Here is a 21,452-nt window from a genome sequence, read left to right on the forward strand (position 1 = left end):
TTCTGGCAACCATATGAAGTCTAGATTAACAGGATGTGTAGAATGGAGGTAGCAACCCCTTCAGGAGATTAGTTCAATAATCATTAAGTACCTACTATGTGCTAGGCATTGTTAAATAGGTTAGCAGAACAGACATTATAATAAGAGCTTTTCTTTTACTAGCATGGTAGTAAGAGAGAGCAAGGGCAGGATGGGAGGGACATTATGGAATCAAAACAACTTGATACCTGTCCCTGTATATGAGTGAGGGAAAGGGAAGAGTTAAAGACAACCTTAATAATAGTTAATAGCATTTATATAACATTTTAATCTTTGAAAAGAGATGTATATATATTTTTAAATTTTATCCTCAAGTAAACAGAAGCTGAGGGGTTATTTACTCTGGGTCACAGAGCTAGCAAGTGTCAGAAGCAAGATTCAAACTCAGATTTTCTTATCTCCAAGTTCAGCACTCTATCTACTGAGCTCTCTAATTGTCTAAAGTTGTACTTAGAAGGTTGGATTGCTACTAAGGGAAATATGGAAGTTAATAGTAAAGAAGCACATTTAAAGGCTAAGATCATGAGCTTTGTTTGGAACATTTAATTTGAGGTGTGCACAGAACATCTAAGTGGAGATCAGATGAATTCTGGAGGTCATCTAGTCCAATACATATCTGGATTATTTATTTGGAGTTTTAGGATGCCAACTTTTTATCCTCCCACAGCAATTGGTATAGGATATCTACTAAATATTGTTGATCGAATACTGCAAAGACAAATAAATGCTATTCGCAAAGATATATGTAATATTCCAAAAGATGTTCATATAACAAAATGCCTTCATGAGAAAATTGATTAATGAAGAATAGAAAAAAAAAGAATAAGAAAAAGAACTGACTACATCTTTTTACTCCATTAGCAAATCAATGTACATGAAGTTTTGCACCAGCTCTGGTCTGTGTTCTCTGTGTATAAAGTTGCATTGGTGATGTGATAGAGGAAAAAAAAATTGTGAAGTCAAGACACTTTTACCAGCTATCTCACTTGATATACTCAACTGCAAAAAAAAAAATGAAAGTCCCAGTTGTGCAACACTGCTTTTGATTTTGGATATCCATTTCAGAGATCATTGAGGAAATAGAATTACTCTTGTGAAGATAAACAATATCCAAATGACACGTAAGAATCAAGAAATGGCAAATAATGTGCAATTGGCATAATGTTATTATAAAAAATTTTTAATTCAGTCTTACTTTACATTAAAATTTTATAAGCACCATGTCATGTACTGTTAATCTAGAAAGAGGAGATTGGAATGCTTAAGTCAACAACAAACAGCAAGCATAGGATGGGAGTTTACAGCTGTGTGGAACACATGAATGAGACCACATTGGGGAAGGTCCACTTGAAATCAAGTGACAATGCACAAAACTGGAAACTGGCATTGATTTATTCAAACTCTGTTCTGTCAGAGCCCAAAGCTTACATGTGTGTAAACATCAAAAGAAAAATTGTATTAACTTTACAGTTCAATAAAATTTGTCTTACTCTGAAAGGATGGATGTTGCCATCTTATTGTCTTGACCTGTGCTTCACTGGTGGCTCAACAAGATTGGCTTGTGTTAAGATTGAAATGGTGCAAAGAGACTATGTTCAACATTGTGCAAGTCATTAGCAAGGCCATCAGAATGTGTACAATTATATATATATATATATATATATATATATATATATATATATATATATATATATATATATATATATATATAATGATCTGACCAATATCTGACTAAGGTAACTGTGAAAAACTATACATTTTTAGCAAAATGTTTTAAGTTGGTCCCATGTTAAAAGACCTGATAGCCAAGTTGGTTTTATTTTTATGTGAAAATTCACAAGCATGTACACACAACAAAACCACTACAACAATGTTTTCTGGTGTGGGCATAAAAAGTATGGCTCCTACTAACACTAAAACATACAAAAAATAAACTACAAAAATCGTTTACACCTGATTTCAGAAAAAAAGCTTTCTTCAAGAAAAATGATTTCCCCCCCTTAAACAACCAAAAAGGAATGCAGGTAACCAATAAATACAGTGTGCTTTCTCCATATAGACATATATACACTTGAGTCTTTGGCTTATGTTTATTTTCTTTAAAAAGAATTTTATGTGATCCAGCCATCATTGCACATTAAAACAAAATAAGCCAGTTAAATATATTTATATATTTATATAGATCTGCTACACTTGAAACGTATAAAGAATGGATTTCTTTTTACCATCAATTTGCACAGCTTTTTTTCTTCTTTTTAAATTTTTAACATCTTTTATCAAAAGAAGGAGAAAAAATGCCATATAGGAAATATTGATTCATGCATCAGGTGAGCCTAGAGAGAGGCAGCTGCATATCATATCGAATGTACAAACACTGAAAAGTCCCTACTTGCCCCCCAACTGGCTTAGTCTGGTTTTTATTAAATATAATTTTGTGGCACTAAATTTTGATATTGTTTACAGGCATAGAAACTGATTGAGTCCTTTTATTAACATACACAACTTCATAAGAAAAATACTTTTGCATTTAAAATGTAAATGTTCCCCTCCCCCAACACTTAAATCTCTTCACAGGTTCAACAGGTACAGTAGCTGCTGGTTCAACAGCTGAACAGGTCTTAGTTTGGATTCCCTTTCCATGTCCAGTCCAACTATGATGATTCAAGGTACTCCAAAGCTACATCGTAGCAGAAACGGTACTGTTCCTAAAATATATCAAGATAAAATAAAATAAAGAATTAGAAATGCCAAAAAAAAAGAACAAATAAAGAATGTTGGTAATGTATAACTAAGTTTCAGCTACAGTATAAGTTACTTTTGCAGAATAATTTAATAACTTTTTTGTTAGCATTTCATTTTATAAATTTAATGTACAAATAGAAAGCCTTCAACTTCATCTAAGGATATTGAGGAGAAACAATGTCAAGTTACATAAATGGAGACTGTGCCTTCTATGCCTTCTGCATTGATAGGAATACTTCTACACTGATAAAATACATGGTTTCCATCAAGATAAGTTTCAGGAATAGGTACACATATTTTGGTTCTTTCAGGATAAACCCAAACCACTACTACCTCAAAATCCCAATAAACGAAATAAATCCTATCCGTACATCTCATTAGAGATTGCAAAGAAAAATTTTTGAGAGCAAAGCATGTTCCCTATGATATCTACAGTCATTTTTTTTTAACCCTTCCCTTCTGTCTTGGAATCTGTTGGTTCTAAGACAGAAGAACAGTAGGCAATGAGGGTTAAGTGACTTGACCGAGGAAGAGTTTGAATCCATATCTGAACCCAGGACCTCCCTTCTCTAGGTCTAGCCCTTAATTTACTGAGCCACCTTGCTGGCCCCTCTTAAGCCCTCTTAAATAAAATTTTAAAAATCCATAGCATTTATCTTAATCTTTTTTTCTTGATCTCAGAACTTATTCTTAATGGTGCCATATATTTGGGCTCATTAAAACTTAATTAAATTAGACTAACTGAAGTATTCTAGTTGTAATTAGAATACTATTTATATGAAATAATTTCCAATTTAAAAATATGTTGATGTAATCAGAATTTAAGCTAAAAAAAGTTCCCTGGTGAAGGATCTTGGGGAAATTAAGGGGACAGGAAAAACAGAAATCAGAAAGTGGAAAGTTTAGTGGGAACACATAATGAAGTTTCCTTGTGTTTAAGGAAAACAGCTGTCCTTTTGGAAAAAAAAAATCAAGAAGAGCCATAAGATATAACCATAGAGTTAAAGAGGGAGATGAATTATTCAAAGAGCAAGATTGCTATTATCGACCAGGTTTAAATTTAAAAAAAAAATTTTTTTTTAATTTTCAGGGAAAAAAAAAACTAGCAAAGGAAAAGCCAAAGAGGCTATAGCTTAGGAATGGGAAACTAGGGATCATGGCCTAGATTGCTTTTAAAACCATTAGATTTTGATTAATAATTATAAATATACCCATTCATGGTAATTGCTAGGGAGACATTTCTTAACTCTATCTTAAAGGATAGAGGAGATCAAAAAGATAATTTATATTATGTAAAACTAAAAGGCTTTGCATGAACAAAGTTTGTTCAGATAGGATAACAAAGCTTTGGGGGGAAAGTATGTTTACTAATATCTTTGAGAAGGCCTTTTACTGAAGACATCAAAGAAATTAACATAAACATAGAATTCTTTCATTAAGTGTTATTAAGGGTAAGTGGTCAAGCAATATTGACAGTTTTCAAAAGAAGAACTGCAAGCTATTAACACTTTGTCCAAATCACCATGATAAAGGGTATTATGCTAAAAAAGGTGAGTAAAATGTCTGTAGCCTTTGATTCAAAGATTTTATTGCAAGGTATATTTCAGGAGGTCAAAGAAAGAAAGGGTCCATATAAACTTTTTGAAATAACTAGAATCAAAGTAAGAGCCTACTGAACATTGTAGTAAATGAAAGTAATGGAATAGATTTGTACTGTAAAAAGCTATAAATGTGAAGGATTCAGAGAAGCACAAAGAGAAGTAACTACAGAGACTACAGAGAAGTAACTGTAGAGTAACTACAGCAGAGTAACTACAAACAGAAAATCAATATACACATTGGCTACAAAGTAAACATTAAGAAAGATAATTAAAAAAAAAAGAAAAAAGCTGAAAACTTGAATTTTAATAACCAAGTTTAGTCTGTTGAAGAATGGAAAAATGCTCTTTTCCTCTCTTTATAGAAGTGGGAGGTGAGAGGTGTCTATTGCATAGATTCTGATCTGAAAAGTATTTTAGAAGGCCACCTTATCTAACCAACTCATTGTGCATATGAGGCACCAGGATGTTAAGTGATTTGCTCTGGGTGCCTGAGGAAGGATAGGAATCCAGGGCTTCCTGAGTGTCCAACACTCTATCCACCATGCCATAATGCTTCTGATATGAAAACAACCAATATCAATAAAATAAAAATAAAAATGAAGCATAAAAATATCCTAACCCTGGAAAAGACTCAAAAGGTTCTGAATTTCAATTACTACACTCCAAAGAGCACTATATATTTCATCTCAGTTAGAGATATATACCTTATTTCCTTAAAATTTTTAAGGACAGGGGCAGCTGGGTAGCTCAGTGGGCTCAGTCAGGTCTAGAGATGGGAGGTCCTAAGTTCAAATCTGGCCTCAGACATGTCTTAGCTGTGTGACCCTGGGCAAGTCACTTAACCCCAATTGCCTAGCCCTTACCAATACACAGTATTGATTCCAAGATGGAAGATAAGGTTTTTAATTTTTAAAAAATTTAGGAACAGATTCTATATAGTTGATACACAAGACTAGATGAATAAATAATTTCAGAATATGCCTTCTGCTTTGGCTTAATGGTGATTCATTAAAACTAGACAACTAAAGAACATAATTAGGGGAAGCTGGGTGGCTCAGTGGATTGAGAACCAGGTCTAGAGATGGGAGAGGTCCTAGGTTCAAATCTGGCCTCAGACACTTCTTAGCTGTGTCATCTTGGGCAAGCCACAACCTGCATTGCCTGTTACTACTCTTCTGCCTTAGAGATGGTTTCTATAAAACATTTACATCAGGGCACATATTAAAAAGAATTCTAAATTCACCATAAACTTAAGGAAAGATTCCTTATTTATTCATATAATTTGCAAGTAAAAGGATGCTAATATAAAGCTAAATGCTGGCAAAGAATGGTTAATTTACATAAATAGATTAATTATAACATTTTGAATTCACAGTTAGACTAAGTATAATGAACAACTCTATGTGAATTTAAACAAAACTAAGAATTTAAATCTCTTGTCCCAAAAGTTTTTATGTAATTTTAAGCTCTTAAGCTAAAATAATACTTGACAAAATCTAAAACATCATATAATTGAGCTCAAGTTCTAGGGGAGAAGGGAGGCATTATGAAGGGAAAGAGGGGAAACTATGCCAGAAATCTTAAAAGTGAAAGAATATCAACCCAACTCTTCAGATTTGCTTCAGATAGCAGCATAACCTCAGTGCACTCTATCCATAAGCAGGAAGTGGTGAGGATTTTGTTTTAAAAAAGTGTTTTTTAATTGAGTCGTTCCTTTTAGTTATCTGATCATCTTGACATACTTGGGGTAAAATAAGAATGCTGCATTGGTTTTTCTCATCTATTTTCTTACTAACAGCTGCTCCTGATCAAGTTAAGTAAAACATACATGAACCAACCACAGAAACATCTCTTTCAGCAACATGGCAGATTAGGGCTAAAATGTGGTACATAATTATATATATATGATGTATATTATATATAAAACATACATGTATACACGTGGGTCTGTAGATTCAAATCAACAGGAAATATTAGGCTCCTGGGAGCAAGATAGTCTAATCAACATTTTACAGTTAACAAACACATTTTTTAAAATGAATGCAATTAATCAACATGAGAATAAGATATTTAGCATTTCCCTAATGGTGAATCAGAGCAGTATCTTCTTATTTTGTGAAAACTAGCAAACTCAAGCAGTAATGTACTTTAGAATCTTCAGGATTCAAGACAAATGTGCTTTTTGATAGTTGACATGCAAATTGGTGTTCATGCTGTTATGGGAGTTGCTTAGTAACAGTCCTCTTAGAGATACAAATACACTTTATCAGTTGGCAAACATTTATTAAATGCCTACTGTATATAAGCTTGATATTATTGATAAAAAGAAAAAAAAAAGAATTTCTGACCTTTAGCAGCACACATTCTATTGCTTGAATGCAACATATTTTACAGAGAAAGACAGAATATAAACAAAATAAGTAGGCAATTATGTGGGGGTGAAGAAGCATTAATAATAGGAAGAATCACAAAAGATCGCTTGAAAGAGGTCACTTAACTTGAAGTTTGATGGGAGCCAGAGGTTTCAGGTGGTAGAGAGATGAGGAAGGAGAATATTCCAGAAATTGGTGATAGTTTCTCAAAAACATTGAGGCAGATAGAATGTTAAGGACAGAGAAATGTAAGTAGTCCAGTTTGGCTAAATTGGTTTACAGAGTGTGTTAGGGGTAGTTGTGTGTATGTAATTTGGAAATACATACTGGAGTCAGATGGGGAAGGAATTTAAAATCCAAATAGAGAAGTTTGTTCCATTTTCCAAAAGCAAGAGGTAAATAAACCTTCTTGAGGAAAGGAATGGTATGATTAGATCTGAGATAAAGCTATGGTGTACAATGAAGGGAAAGAGAAAAACAGAGACAGAGACAGAAAAAGAGTGTATACTTTTTGCCTCAATTTCCCCATCTGTAAAATGAGTTGGAGAAGGGAATGACAAACTAGTATCTTTGTCAAGTAAACTTAAAATGGGGTCATAAAGAGAAGGACATGAATGAAAAATGCCTGAATTACAACAAAAATGCTTATCAGTTTGGCAACTGTGTGGAAGCTGGGTTGGAGATGAGAGAAACTGAAAGACAGAAGCATAATTACACTATTACAAGAGGTGAGGAAAGCCTGGGCTAAGGTGGGTATGTAAAGGTGTGAGCTATGCTGGGGAGGTGGAACTAACAAGACATGGCAAGTTATTAAATATGAGGAATGAGTGATACCTTCCCATTTTTAACCCATCCAAATGGAAGAAGATTGAGAACAGTTGCTTTGAAGAATTCTCTTAGAAGTTCAGGCTTCCACTACTAAGTTGCCACATTGGCTCAACCCAGCTTCAGAAAAGTTGCTTTGGGCTATGAAACAGAACTGACCAGAGTAAAGGGACAGATAAGCAGCGGTGGGGACCCAATTGAGATCAAATAACATACATTTTCACACCCTGTCAGTCATGTTGAGTGATTTTCTTCACTTGCATTCAGTAGCATATAAGCAGGAACAGAGAAGCTATAGGTGTAAGCTGGGGTTACGGTTTGGAAAGGGATGAACAGTGTTTTGACAATAGGGCAAGGGAATCAAAGTATGAGGACAGTGGAAAATTGAAGTAGTTGATTAAAAGGTAGTGCTACTAAAGGGAGGAAAGGGAGGCTAGAATAGCTACAGAAGCCCCAGCAAAACAGAGAAGGATGGAGTGATTGCAGGTTGCAGTGAAGCTCCACCATGATAACTGCTTAGCAATTCATGTTTAATACCTGGGGAATTTGGTGTTGAGAAAGAAAAGAATGAGAGTAGGTGGATAAAATGCAATAATAAATTTCATGAGACAGGAAACTATTCTTAGTATGAATCAGTATGAATTTTTTCCTTAATTAAAAATAATAAATTTCCTTTAGCTACTGGTATCAGCTATCTGGTGACATCACTGACTACATCTACATGCTGAGAAACAGTAAATGGGCAGAAGATATCTCCATACTTTTATTTCTATGGTGATAACAGACACTATCATCAGCAACATAAGATTATTAAGGGCTATTATCATGGTGCACTAGAAAAAATGTTGGATTTGGAGTCTGAATATCTCAAATGCTACCTACCTCACTGTTGTTCAGTTGTGTCTGACTCTGTGTGTCTGACTGTGGGATCATATTTGGGCTTTCTTGTCAGAAACTGGAATAGTTCACCATTTCCTTCTCTAGTTCATTTTATAGATAAGGAAACTGAGGCAAACAGGGTTAAATGACTTGTCTAAGGTCATATAGCTATTGTCTGAGGCTAGACTTGAACTCAGGAAGATGTCTTCATGACTCCAGGTACTCTACTCTTTTTGCTACCTACTGTCCTATTTATTAAATATATGCTATTTCCTTCTCTTGGTCTAATTTCTTAATCTCTTAAATGAAGAGGTTGTACTTGATGAGCTTTAAGGTCCCTACCTCTAATTATGATGCTATGATCCCATCATTCTATAGCTATGACTCTCTGCTGTGAGCTGTAGGCTGCAACTGTCTCCATATTATTTTATTTACATGAATGACTTGATTATTGAAGTCCATCTAATTTTTTTAGAAAGTGAACTATGTAAGATAATCAATTTGCCCATTTGTCCAGTAGAATATAAGCTCCATGAGGGTAGGGACTTTCATTCTTTTCTTTGTATAACCAAAGTCTAACATAGTATTTTTTCACATAATAGTCAGTTTATAGATGCTTGATAGGACTGAACTATATGTACCACAGTAGAAATAGGATCAAGACAGGTGAAAAAGCCATGACAACAACTTTTAGAAAACTAAGGCAATGATTTTTGTCTCCTCTGCCTAAGTATCACTAACCTGTGATGTGTGTAGGCTTAGACCAGGGGTCCCCAAACTGTGGCCCCCTGAGGCCATTTATTTGGCTCCTACCGCACTTTCTCAAGGAGCACCTCTTTCATTGGTGATCATTGAGGAGCACAGGATGCATCTGCATCTTGTACAGTACTACTTCTGGTGACATAATCCTTTGCATGGTGCCCTGTTCTGAGAGGAGAACAAGGCAAAGGATTATGTGGCTACACAATGGAAGATCTCAGCAAGGTGAGCAGTGATCTGGGGGATGGGTACTGTGTATATTGCTGCCCAGTATAGTGGTGGTGGTGATGGGCCTGTGTAAGGTGTGAGAGGCGTGAGAGGCCCATCACAGCCAGCGCTGCAGCCTCTGCTATCTCAGACAGCGGTATACAGTTTCATAGGCACAGCACTGCCTCTAGTACTGTATACAGGTGTCAGATAGGGGTGATCTGGCCTGTGACATTAGCGGTGGGTCTCTACTCTGAGAAGCCCACCACTGCCACTAGGTGTTTTATAAGACATCCCCTGTTTTTTTTGGGTCAAATTAATATAAAACAGTGCCTTATTTGGAGGGAAATACGGTAGTACAATGGCCTCTATACTCCCCCATAATATAATGGCCCCTATAATGGGGGCCATTATGTTGTGCATCTGGGGGAGTATGGGGGCCATTGTACTGTGTAGTAATGTGGGGAGAGACTTTTGGGCAAAGGGAGGTTATAGGGCCTTGTTGTGTTGTGCATCTGGGGGGGGGGGGGGCATGGTTGCCATTGTACTATGTGGGGGAAATGAGGCATGTGTTTTTCTTATTATGCTCTATAATTACTGATTCATAAATATGGACCGCAAGAGGACACACACTAGTGTCATGCCTTCTTTTTTCGTGCCGTGGAATCTGATTGCATTGTCTTAACCATGTTCACAGATTACACTGCAGTTTGCACAGGGTAGTGTGAACTGGAAAGGTGGTGGAGGAATCGGTCTGTAATCATGCCGGTTCCCGCATTGCACCAGTGTGAACCTGAGGTAAAAGTGGAGTCCCACCAATGTGGCCACTGGTGAGGCTGAAATGATGTGGCCTGGGAAGGCTACACTGATGGATATAGATCAGACTACACTGATGGGCAGTGCAGTCTTTATGTGTCTGTGTGGGCAAAATTATTGTTGGTATATTGTTTTTGTTGGTGTTGGGGTGTGTGTGTGTGTGTGTGTGTGTGTGTGTGTGTGTGTGTGTGTGTGTGTATTTTACTAATAGCAATTTGGAATCCCTAGGAAACAATGACATCAAGAAAGAGAAAAAGTGACTTGGAGTGTAGGATATTCAAAGAACAGTGGACTTATGATTATTTTTTTCATGCAGTAAAAGGAAAAAAATGTGTGTTTGGTATGCCAGAATATAGTGTCTGTGTTCAAAGAATACAATTTGCATCAACTCTATCAAACTCAACATAAAGCTAAATATGATTGTTTTGTAGGAGATGTGAGAAAACATAAAATATGAAAACTGAAAAATACATTGACAACACAGCAAAATGCTTTTGTGAAGCAGAAGCAGCTAAATATTTCATCACTGAGAGCAAGTTTTCAAGTGGCCAAGCTAATAGTGTGCACTGGCACACCATTCGTGGAGGGAGAATTTGTTAAAGAGTGCCTTCTTTCTGTTGCCAAAGAGATGTGTCCAGAAAAGGCAGACTTATTTAGTACAGTTAGTCTTTCAGGATCTACAATTAAACGAAGGATTGAAGAAATGGGAAACAATCTGCATATCAGCATTTGCAAAACTCCTCAAGAAAACTTTCCTATTTTTCCATGGCACTTGATGAGAGCAATGATGTTCATGATTCTGCACAACTTCTAATTTTTATTTGTGGGACGAATGACAATTTTGAAGTCACAGAAGAGCTTGCTGCACTGCAAAGAATCAAAGGAACAACTATAGGAGAGGATATTTATGAAAAAGTTTCCCAAACTGTGAAGGATTTGGAGCTGGACTGCGATAAACTAGCCAGTGTGACAAATGATGGTGCTCCTAGCATGGTGGGGGTATAAGAAAGGAGTAATTGTAAATATTTTGTTTGGTTTGGTCTGGTTATGTGAGTAGGAGGGAATATAGAGAATTTTTAATTGAAAAAGAAAGTTACAAAGATTTAAAGTAATGGTGTAGAGATCAGTAGGTCAATATGATCAAGAACTATCCCTTGGGCAGATTCGGTTGCAAATACTTTGATTCTTTTTCTAATAATAATTTGATCCATTCAATCTGAGAATACCAATCTACATGAAATACTCAAAGTACATGTTCAAAATTTAGTTATTGAATCTTATTGTGAATGGTAGCATCTAATTTACAAAATGATTTTGCAATAAATACCATAGGGTCATTAATGTACTAAGGATGAGCGAAATAGGCTTCAGATTTCATTGAAAATATTTGGATGATCAAAATATTATTGAAATAGAAAAGAATTTTCTTCAGCTTAATGTTTTACACCTAACTAAAGGATATAATGAGATCAAAATAACAAAAGCAAACACAGTAGCCTGTCTCCCTCCCTCCTTTCTTCCTTGCTCTCTCCATACTAAAGAATCAAAAGAAAAAAAAGTTTGAAATCTTTTAAAATACATACATTAAGAAGAAAAACTGCTTTCTGATAAATATTAACAATATTCTAATCTCTTTAAATTTTACTTGTATCTATGAAAATAAGGTTACTGAGACTGAGATTTGTGCTGTCTTGGGTATTGGATTTTCTGTTAAAACTGAATTCATCTATGACATGAAAGTTATTAGCATATATTGTTCTAATAAAACAGAATTAAATCCTATAATACTCTCAGGTATAAGAGAAATGACTTTCTTCATCCTTAGCATATGAAACAGAATCTGTATTAAGGATTTTATGTGGACATATCATAGAAAAATAATGCTGAACTACTGCTTCTCTCCTTGAGATAAGGTATAGCTTAAAAGAGATTCAAACTAACCCCACTGACACATTAGGTATCCCTACATAATAGTGCAAGAAATCAAATAAAAAAGTCAGAATATTAATGATTTCTTAGCTTTCTATAAGATACGAGATTCTGTGCTGGAGGGGATATGGCAAATTTGGGACATTAATGCATTGCTGGTGGAGTTGTGAACTAATATAACCATTCTGGAGGGCAATTTGGAACTATGCACAAAGGGCGATAAAAGACTGTCTGCCCTTTGATCCAGCCATAGCACTGCTGGGTTTGTACCCCAAAGAGATAATAAGGAAAAAGACTTGTACAAGAATATTCATTGCTACACTCTTTATGGTGGCAAAAACTTGGAAAATGAGGGGATGCCATTCAATTGGGGAATGGCTGAACAAATTGTGGCATGTGTTGGTGATGGAATACTATTGTGCTCAAAGGAATAATAAACTCAAGGAATTCCATGTGAATTAGAATGACCTCCAGGAATTGATGCAGAGTGAAAGGAGCAGAACCAGGAGAACATTGTACACAGAGACTAATACACTGTGGTACAATCAAATGTAATGGACTTCTCCATTAGTGGCAATGCAGTGATCCTGAACAACTTGGAGGGATCTACAAGAAAAACACTGTTCACATTCAGAGGAAAAACTGTGTGAGTAGAAACACACTGCTTAAATACATGGATCAAGGGGATATGGTAGGGGATGTAGACTCTAAATGAACATCCTAATGTGAACACCAACAACATGGAAATAGGTTTTGATCAAGGACACATGTAATACCCAGTGAAATTGTGTGTCAGCTATGGGAAGGATGGGGGTAGGGGAGGAAGGGAAATAATATGATTCTTGTAATCAAGAAATAATGTTATAAATTGACTAAATAAATTAACTTAAATTAAAAAAATAATTTAAAAAAGATACAAGATTCTATGCTTTAATGACTTACTGGGGCTTCCACCATATTTGGCTTGCTGTTCCGTAAGGTCTTGACTGCATGGAAAACATCAACAACATTCTGTCTTTTTACCATTTCCACAACAATGCCTATAGCACAGAACATTCCACTTCGCCCTCCACCATTCCTGAAGTGAGACAAAAAAGAGAATGCAGAGAAGAGAATATTACCTTTAAAGATACTTTCTTGTCACCACAACTCGGGCCATCTTGGGTGAATAAAAAGAGGCAAACACAATACTAAATTGCTTAGAAAATATTATTTCCTTTATGTCTCTTTTCTCCTAATTTGAGTGGGGGGAGCATTGCTTAAAAGGTAGTATGACAGTGGACATATCAGATTCAAGAAGACCTGCTTCTGAGTACTACGAGCTGTGTAATTCTGGAAAAGTCACTACACCTTTCAGTGGTCTAAGAAACTGAGACTACAATATTAGAGAAACTGCTGAGCTCTCTAAAAGGGGAAGTATCCCATATTAATATCATAGCTCTAGCCCCTAACCCAAGAATTTATGCTTATGATGCTTAAAGGACAGGCAAATTGGCACGTGGAGATTGTAACAGCTTTATAGTGTCATGGAAAAATCCCCCCCCCTTTGCCTTTTATAAAAAGGAAACTACAAAGAGAGGAATCTGAGCAAGGAACTGACATAATACAGTGAATATAAGAACATGTATCTTGATACCCCAAATGGGGTCAGTAGGGAAATGAATTATAGAAATTTAACATAGTGTGGCAGAAAAAAAAAACAATGAAAGACATATAGCCCAGTTTGAAATAGTGGGGAAGAATGAAACAGAGAAGTAGCACAAGGCCAAACAGGGCTAATAATGAAGTAAATGCCCCAGTGCACAATTATTTCCAATGTAACCAAAAAGCCATACTCACAGACAATGAATGATGGTCCTTCCTTCTCCTTCATCACACTCCTCCTGCCATTTTTCGACCTGAAGTATCAGTTTCAGGAACGATCTTTTGGACCCAGGGACTTCTCGGTGAGAAGCCCACCCTAAGTACTGAAACTGTTGTACCATTAGATACCCTTCCTGTGGCTGTAGAAACAAAAGAATTTGTAGGAAAATAAGCTATGATTGTGACTGCTACTCAAAGGCAGAATATAAAACTCTCTTGATATTATGTTGTAAATGTTGTTTACTGCAGAAAAAAAATCTCCCTAGTTTAGATACTGTCCACATGTAAGCACAGGAATGTCTCTTCAAAAATATTAAAATTTTAAATTAAATTTAAATTAAAGTAACATTAAATGATCTCCAAGCAAGGATCAAGTGGCACCATGTAAGATATTCAAATGATGGGAATATGAACTAATTCCTCTTTTTGCTTTAAGCCTATTGCCTAAATACAAAATATCTAAAGATTTAAAAAAATATAAAATTTCCAAGAAAAAAGAGTATTCAGATTAGTTGTAGTCCTGAAAATTTTTCATGGTACATACTTTCGTAGTTCTACATTGATAGTTTCTCAATGAAACTATATCTAAGGCAATTATCCTGACAGATGTACAGACATAATCAAGTTTCATTAATGTAAGTACTTACAATCTATATGAATATTTTTTATTGAAGAGAGTATTTTAAAGTTTTTCCTTTACAAGGGACAACAGGATTGCCCATTTGTGATTACAGTACAGAAGGTCTTTATTAGTACTGACAAAAATGTTTCTTCACTAAAGTCCTACCTCATTGTTTCACACTATTAAAGAGGTGATCTTGGGACCTAGAAGGCTGTATAGCAAGTGAGAAACTTGGAAAGATGGAAAGACACTGAGTTACGGGCCCAATGATGTACCATAAGTCTTCTGAGGACCAGCCTTATCAATTTGAGAGAGTATTTTTCACCAGAAAGTTGGACAGAGATAATGAATGTTTCTGGTCATAGCAACTCAGGAAACTTTTAAGATGTGTGGGAGGGCTGCAATCTATGGGGTAGAAGCAGTATCCATATTGATAAAATTATGAATTCTTTGAAGTAGAAGAGAGTTAACTACACTGAAAACCAGCAACTGCCATTTATGGAGATCTATGAAATGAAAAATAAACTAAAAGCAGACTTAAGCACTTATAGTTAGGACCCTGGGGGGGAGGGGGGGAATCTTGTTTCTCTTTTTTATCTAATTGAAGATAACATGCTTTAAAAACAAAACCAAACCACTTTTTTTATGTTCTACTTCTTTGCTGCCTATATTTAAAGCTGTAACCATTTTCATTTTGTATATTTGGGAGAAGAGAGAACACGATATCTTAATTTGTTATTCAGGGAAAATATAGAAATCCCAGTACAGGCTGCTGCGAAAGTGATTTGAATGCTATTGTTCCAAACAAACCATAGCCATTCTACTGTGCCTGGGATTTTATAGGTGAACATTTCTGCTATTTCCTCAAAACTCTTTTCCTGAGATGAATGGCAATCCTAATGAAACATGTAGTCATTCCTGACATGGTAAATATATGCTCATGAGCCAGGCTAAGACAAGCAACCTCTACAGAGTTAAATGTATTTGAACTGAGATTTCCAGAAGTAATAAGCTATTGCAAAAATGCACTAAGAGAGCAAGCTTCCAGCTGTCAGCATTTCTGTTCGTAAGATGCATATTTTACTCTGGCACTAAAGTGTCGAATGACTACTAGCCTCAGCATTGAATATGTGAAGTTTATTAATTTTTTCCCTTGGTGTCTGAAAAGAATTATATCACACTGTTATTATTATCTCAACTCATGATATCTTAAAGCAGTTCAGTTGGAATGACTGAATAATCTCTTACCCTTGTGAGATTGCATATCCGAAAAATTCTGTTGATCACATCACAGTCCATTGCACAGGACATGCATTCTACTTGAATAGGTCCATATCGCAACATGCCTTCTTCGGGCCAGTACTGAGGGCATCCCTAGAGAAGGAGTATTGGACAAGGAAATGAAGATGGCGATTAGACTTTCAAATTTACATGGCCCAAAGGGAATTGTAGGATTGTAGTACAATTTTAGAAAATTAAGTGCATATAACACAACAACCACATTATGGGCATCAACCTGGGTCAAGTCGACTTCATTTAACATCACAATGGAGGTACAGCCATAATCATATACTAATCTCCAGAAGTCTTTCACAGTATTTGGCAGAGGGTACTGGGTGACGATGAAAGCAGCGGGCTGTCTGTAACTCTGTAAAGAAACAGGGTGGACAGGGAGCATTAGAACTGTAAATTCATGAGCCAAAGAACATTTCACTGTAGCACAAATCAGGCAAAAAAGCCTGATATTTAGCCCTAGCAAAACTGCTACTTAATCCAGATTTTCAATTAGGGCTGCTATAGTTCTTAACCAGGCTCTTTTACTTCCAGATAGTATCAGTTAGGATTCTCACCTGCCCATGCAGCCAAGGGCAAAATCCAGCTTCATTTTTGTCTTTATCCTTAGTATAAAACCCAAAACCTGGAATGTAGGTGTGTTTAATGAATGCTTAGGGAGCGAGTAAATGAATACAGAGAAAAGAAGAGATAGAGAGTTTCTTTATGGCTCTTGTCACGGTCCTCTAGGTCCTACTTAAATGACAGAAAACCATTAAGCATTCTTACCTTTTCTTTCATAGGCAATGGTGGAAACATCTCTGAACTAGTCAACTGACAAAGATAGCTGCACCAATTTCCTAAATTCTGATCTAAGTTATCAGTGTACTGCTAACTCATTTGTAACATCATGTCTTGAATACTTCCAAGTGTTTTAATAATACTGTAGAAATTGATCTTGTGTCCGCTAAACTTGCTGCCATAGAGGAATGTCATTAACTCTGGAATACTGCAAAATGTTCTGATGAACTTGATGTATCCCATAGGATTATTTCTGTCTTTTGACTTTTGTCTTTTGACTCTTTTAGAGTCTTTTGACTCTATATAGAGAGTGGAAGAACTTGAAAGAAACAGTAGACATGGTTGAGTGGTGGCCATATTTCTCCAAAATTTTTATTAATTTTCTGGAATTACTGATATTTCTATTTTAATTTGGGAGTGTGTAAAATATTAACAACAACACTTTTTGTAGTTGGACAGAACTGGAAATAAAAGGGGTGTCAAATGACTAGGGAATAAACAAACTGCAGTATGTAACAAAATAGAACATTATTGTGTAGTATTAAACATTATGAGAATCAGAAAAAAAATACCCATGATATGTTATAGGCATTGATGCAGAATAAAATAAATAGAACCACAAGATTACTCTATACAGTTCTTACAATATAAATTAAAATATCATTTAAAATCAGTTAGGTTCTGAGTAATAGAAAACCCAGCAGTAGGTTGGACCATAAAATTTATCTTCCTTTTCTTGGTGGACCAGTGTGGAACTATATGAATCAGTTGTGGCACAAAATGTTTCATGTCATTCACTGTTGCTTAACTTTTCTTTGTTATAAGGGAAGATTCAATTCCAATGTTGGAAGTTAGTACTTAAAAGGTAGTTTATTTATACAGATATAAATCAAGGCAGAAATTAAAGGTATTTTTTAAAAAACTGTTAATGCATTGCTGATACATCAGTATTCCCAATGTATATAAAAAAAAGGACAACTGAAATACCTGATAACTTGTAATTGCAAATTTATTCTGCAAGTGCTTTTGTTCTCCCCCTTTTTATTCTTTTTAAATAAACCCTTACCTTCGGTCTTTGAGTCAATACCATGTATTGGCTCCAAGGCAGAAGAGTGGTAAGGGTAGGCAATGGGGGTCAAGTGACTTGCCCAGGGTCACACAGCTGAGAAGTGTCTGAGGCCAGATTTGAACCTAGGACCTCCCATCTCTAGGCCTGGCTCTCAATCCACTGAGCTACACAGCTGCCCCACCCTTTTTATTCTTAAATGTATTTCAAGTCAGATAAAGGATTGAAAAAAAAAATCAGTAGCATTGCTTATGTGGATGAACCTGTCTTCCACAAAACCCACAAATCTAACATGCCCCAAATAGCATATTTTATCTAAATTACACTGGGAATTTTTGAGTTTTCCTCTTTATCCACCAAGTTTTACTGAATTCAGGTCTTGCATTTGTCTCATATTCTATTATTCCATTGTCAATACCTCAATATAATTCTTTATTAGCAATAGCCTCCAAATAGGTAATCCAATATTTACTCTTTCACTCCTCTAATTTATTTTCAAGTCATTCTGTTGCAGAATAATATTTTTTTAAATATATAGATTGAACCACATCACTCCTCTGTTCTAAAATCTTTGGTAATTCCCTATCACCAAAATCCTTAGCCTGGAACACAAGATGCTACAAAAATAGGTAGAAACTTTTTATATTTATATAATTTCCTCTATGTACTGTAGTTTCAGCCAAAGTAGACCATTTTTTTGCCTCCCCATATGTATATTATGAGGTTTATTTAGATCCTTAGAGTTATGTACGAGTTTGAATTATGAAATATCTTTTTGGTGATCCTGAGAGGATAAGGGAAAAGGGTTGAAGGGTATAAGATCTAGGTCTAAGGTCTACAGTGAACTATGAAGACTTAAGAAATATACCAGGGAAGCACACTAGGCAAAAAATTCTGTGTTGGTGAGAACTTTCTCCAAAAAAAAACTTCTTTTCTTTTTAAAAAATCTTCCTTCCTGATCCAGTTTTGCTAATTAATTTGATATTCAGGCTGCATGCTTAATTTTTAGTTGCTATGTAAGCACTTCTCAGAAAATTAAGTCTAGAAATATGGAGGACTTTGTTGAGATCCTAGGGGTTCAGGTGCTCAGGCTTGGCAAGGTAAGGTCCCTGCTAAAGGGAAGAAGCCAATTACTTGTGTTTTCCTCTTGTTTCTCTAGTTAAATAACACAAGGAGACAAAGCAGGAATGCAGGGGAAGCCTGAGGACTGAAATGAGGCTTTCTTTTGTCTGTTATCTAATTGCTTAAACCATGATCGGCAATGATTCAGAAAATCTTACCTGAGACTACTGGCTAAAGCACTGATACTAAAACACTAACACTGACTTGTAATTTCCCATCTTGTTTTGGTTTCTTGGCCAAGAGGATAACTATGAGGTGACTGGGTCAAAAAACAAAATAAATCAGCTGATCATAATTATATCTTTTAATTGAATTCTTAACAATCAAACTAAAAAGAATGAAGCCAGTTTAGGTTACAAGAAGGAAAATAGCTAATTCCACCCAATATCTGACTAGGGCATTTATAATATACAAGTTCTCTTAATTATCTAATGCTGAGCTAAGCACATTTTTTGACAACACATTGGTAGCACAATGGAGAATTGAATTCAGGTCCTGCCTCAGGCACTTAATAGTGTGACCCTCAACAAGTCACAATATCTCAGTCTCAATTTCCTCATCTGTAAAATGTGGATAATGGCATCTGCTTCACATGGTTGTTGTAAGGATTTAATGATGTATTTTTAAAGCTCATAATATAGCTTAAAGTACTATATAAATGCTTATGATGATGATGAGGATAATGTAACCTCAGAGTGAATGTAGGTCATTCTATGATCATGATGGCTGGTAATATGACTGATCTGATTTATCTTCTTCATCACATACAAATCTACTCTGCCTATAACAAGCAAACATCTGATCAATTAAGGATTGATTTGAGGTTTTATAATCTTTCCTAATTTGAGGACTCAAAGAAATATTTGTCAACCATAAATTACTAGGTCATTAAGTGTTAAAAATAAAACCTTTTTATTTAACATTCTGTATTTTGTGATTTTAGTCAATTATTTACTGTATCCAAAACAGATCTATATGATGTTCTTTTCTGAAAACAAATAAGCTGAAAATTATTTCTAGGCAGATATTCATTGCAGAGAATAGGAGAATTTCCAATCAAGTTTTGAGTATTTTAGTTCCCCAAACACCCTTTTGGAGAAAACTCCAAAATAATTCTTAAGCAAAAAAATTAGTACTTCAAAAATGTGAACACTTTCCCATTTTAGGATTAATTTGCTGAAGAAGAAAACCAGTAAGTGTTCTTTCTCATTATGCAGCTTTTTAAGGAGCTCTGTGTGAACAAAGAAGTAGTCTCTTACATCCATAAGAGCAGCATTGATGTAGTTACTACTCTCCCCATCGATAGTAATTAAGAAAGGCAGACATCTGTCAGGTGGCAGCATATCCATGAAACGATTCTTGTCATGGTTCCTTGGCAGGCAGGCTATGCTGCAATCTTCTGCTTGTAGTCGAGGAGTTACGGAATTTAAGGTCTAAAGAGAGAGGGCAAGCATAGGTTATAACATAGTGACTTTCTGAAATCTGGTGCAGACTGGACAATTTGGGCAAAGAATGAAATTAGGATGTGTACAAAATATGCCATCCACCAGTGACAGGTTGATAGACTTTCTAAGTAAGACTAATGAAGCCTAAGATGGGGAAAAATCATACAGCACATGTTGTTACATATTTCTCTGTCCTTGACTTACCTTCACTGAAAAAGAATGAGGAAAACATTTAAAACACAATAAAAGTGCAAAAATATTCTGCACAAAAGAAAAATCAAACTAATTCAAGGTCATTAGACTACACTGAAGTCAGAAGCTATAGAATAAACAAAAGGAGTTCTGAATTTTTAGGAGGCAACATGGTTTACTCCAGTGACTCAACATTTTTGTTCTCAAAGACTTCTTTGGCAATCTGGTTAAGCCTGTGGATTTCTTTTCAGAATCATGTTTTTAAATGCATAGGGTGTTTTTTAGGCTGACAAGGGAAATGAATTATTTTAAAATAAAGATATAGTTTTCCCAAATCAAAGTACAGAGTAAATATATAACTGCTCCAGGGTCCATGGAACCCAGGTTAAAAAAAAAACTGATTTAGGGGGCAGCTGGGTGGCTCAGTGGTTTGAGAACCAAGCCTAGGGATGGGAGGTCCTAGGTTAAAAATCTGGTCTCAGACACTAGCTGTGTGACCCTGGGCAAGTCACTTGACCCCCATTGCCTAGCCCTTACCACTCTTCTGCCTTGGAACCAATACACAGTATTGATTCCAAGATGGAGAGTAAGGGTTTAAAACAAAACAAAACAAAATGAACAAACAAAAAACTTTGGTTTAATAGAAAGAGCACTCAATGGACAGTTAGAAAACCAGGGCTCTAGAGGCAGTTCTTCACCTTAGTAAAACCATGTCTCTTCAGGCATGCCACAATGTCAGTGAAAATACTGGAGTTATTGATAAGAAAGAGACATAACCTGCTTTTACTATAATTAATGAGCTTGGATTCTACACCATGATGAAGGGCACATTAGGTCAACTTTGTAAGATTGCAGAAGAAAAAAGGGATTGTAAATATACATAAATCACCAATATGGTTG

General features: G+C 35.6%; 1 protein-coding gene across 4 annotated transcripts in view; it reads right to left on the reverse strand.

The window, feature by feature from the left end:
• Positions 1-1,203: 1,203 nt before the first annotated feature.
• PTPRK (protein tyrosine phosphatase receptor type K) overlaps positions 1,204-21,452 on the reverse strand; it is a 734,435-nt gene continuing 714,186 nt past the window's right edge. For all 4 annotated transcript variants that reach the window (XM_007484536.3, XM_056818748.1, XM_007484539.3 and 1 more), the window contains 6 exons: positions 20,175-20,348; positions 16,171-16,302; positions 15,903-16,028; positions 14,009-14,172; positions 13,112-13,247; positions 1,204-2,744 (listed from right to left, as the gene is read on the reverse strand). In XM_007484536.3, coding sequence (XP_007484598.1) covers positions 2,691-2,744; positions 13,112-13,247; positions 14,009-14,172; positions 15,903-16,028; positions 16,171-16,302; positions 20,175-20,348 — 786 coding nt within the window. In that variant the 3' untranslated portion in view covers positions 1,204-2,690. The remainder of the gene's footprint in view (positions 2,745-13,111; positions 13,248-14,008; positions 14,173-15,902; positions 16,029-16,170; positions 16,303-20,174; positions 20,349-21,452) is intronic.

Source organism: Monodelphis domestica, chromosome 2, assembly GCF_027887165.1.
Source record: "Monodelphis domestica isolate mMonDom1 chromosome 2, mMonDom1.pri, whole genome shotgun sequence".
Taxonomy (NCBI): Eukaryota; Metazoa; Chordata; class Mammalia; order Didelphimorphia; family Didelphidae; genus Monodelphis; species Monodelphis domestica.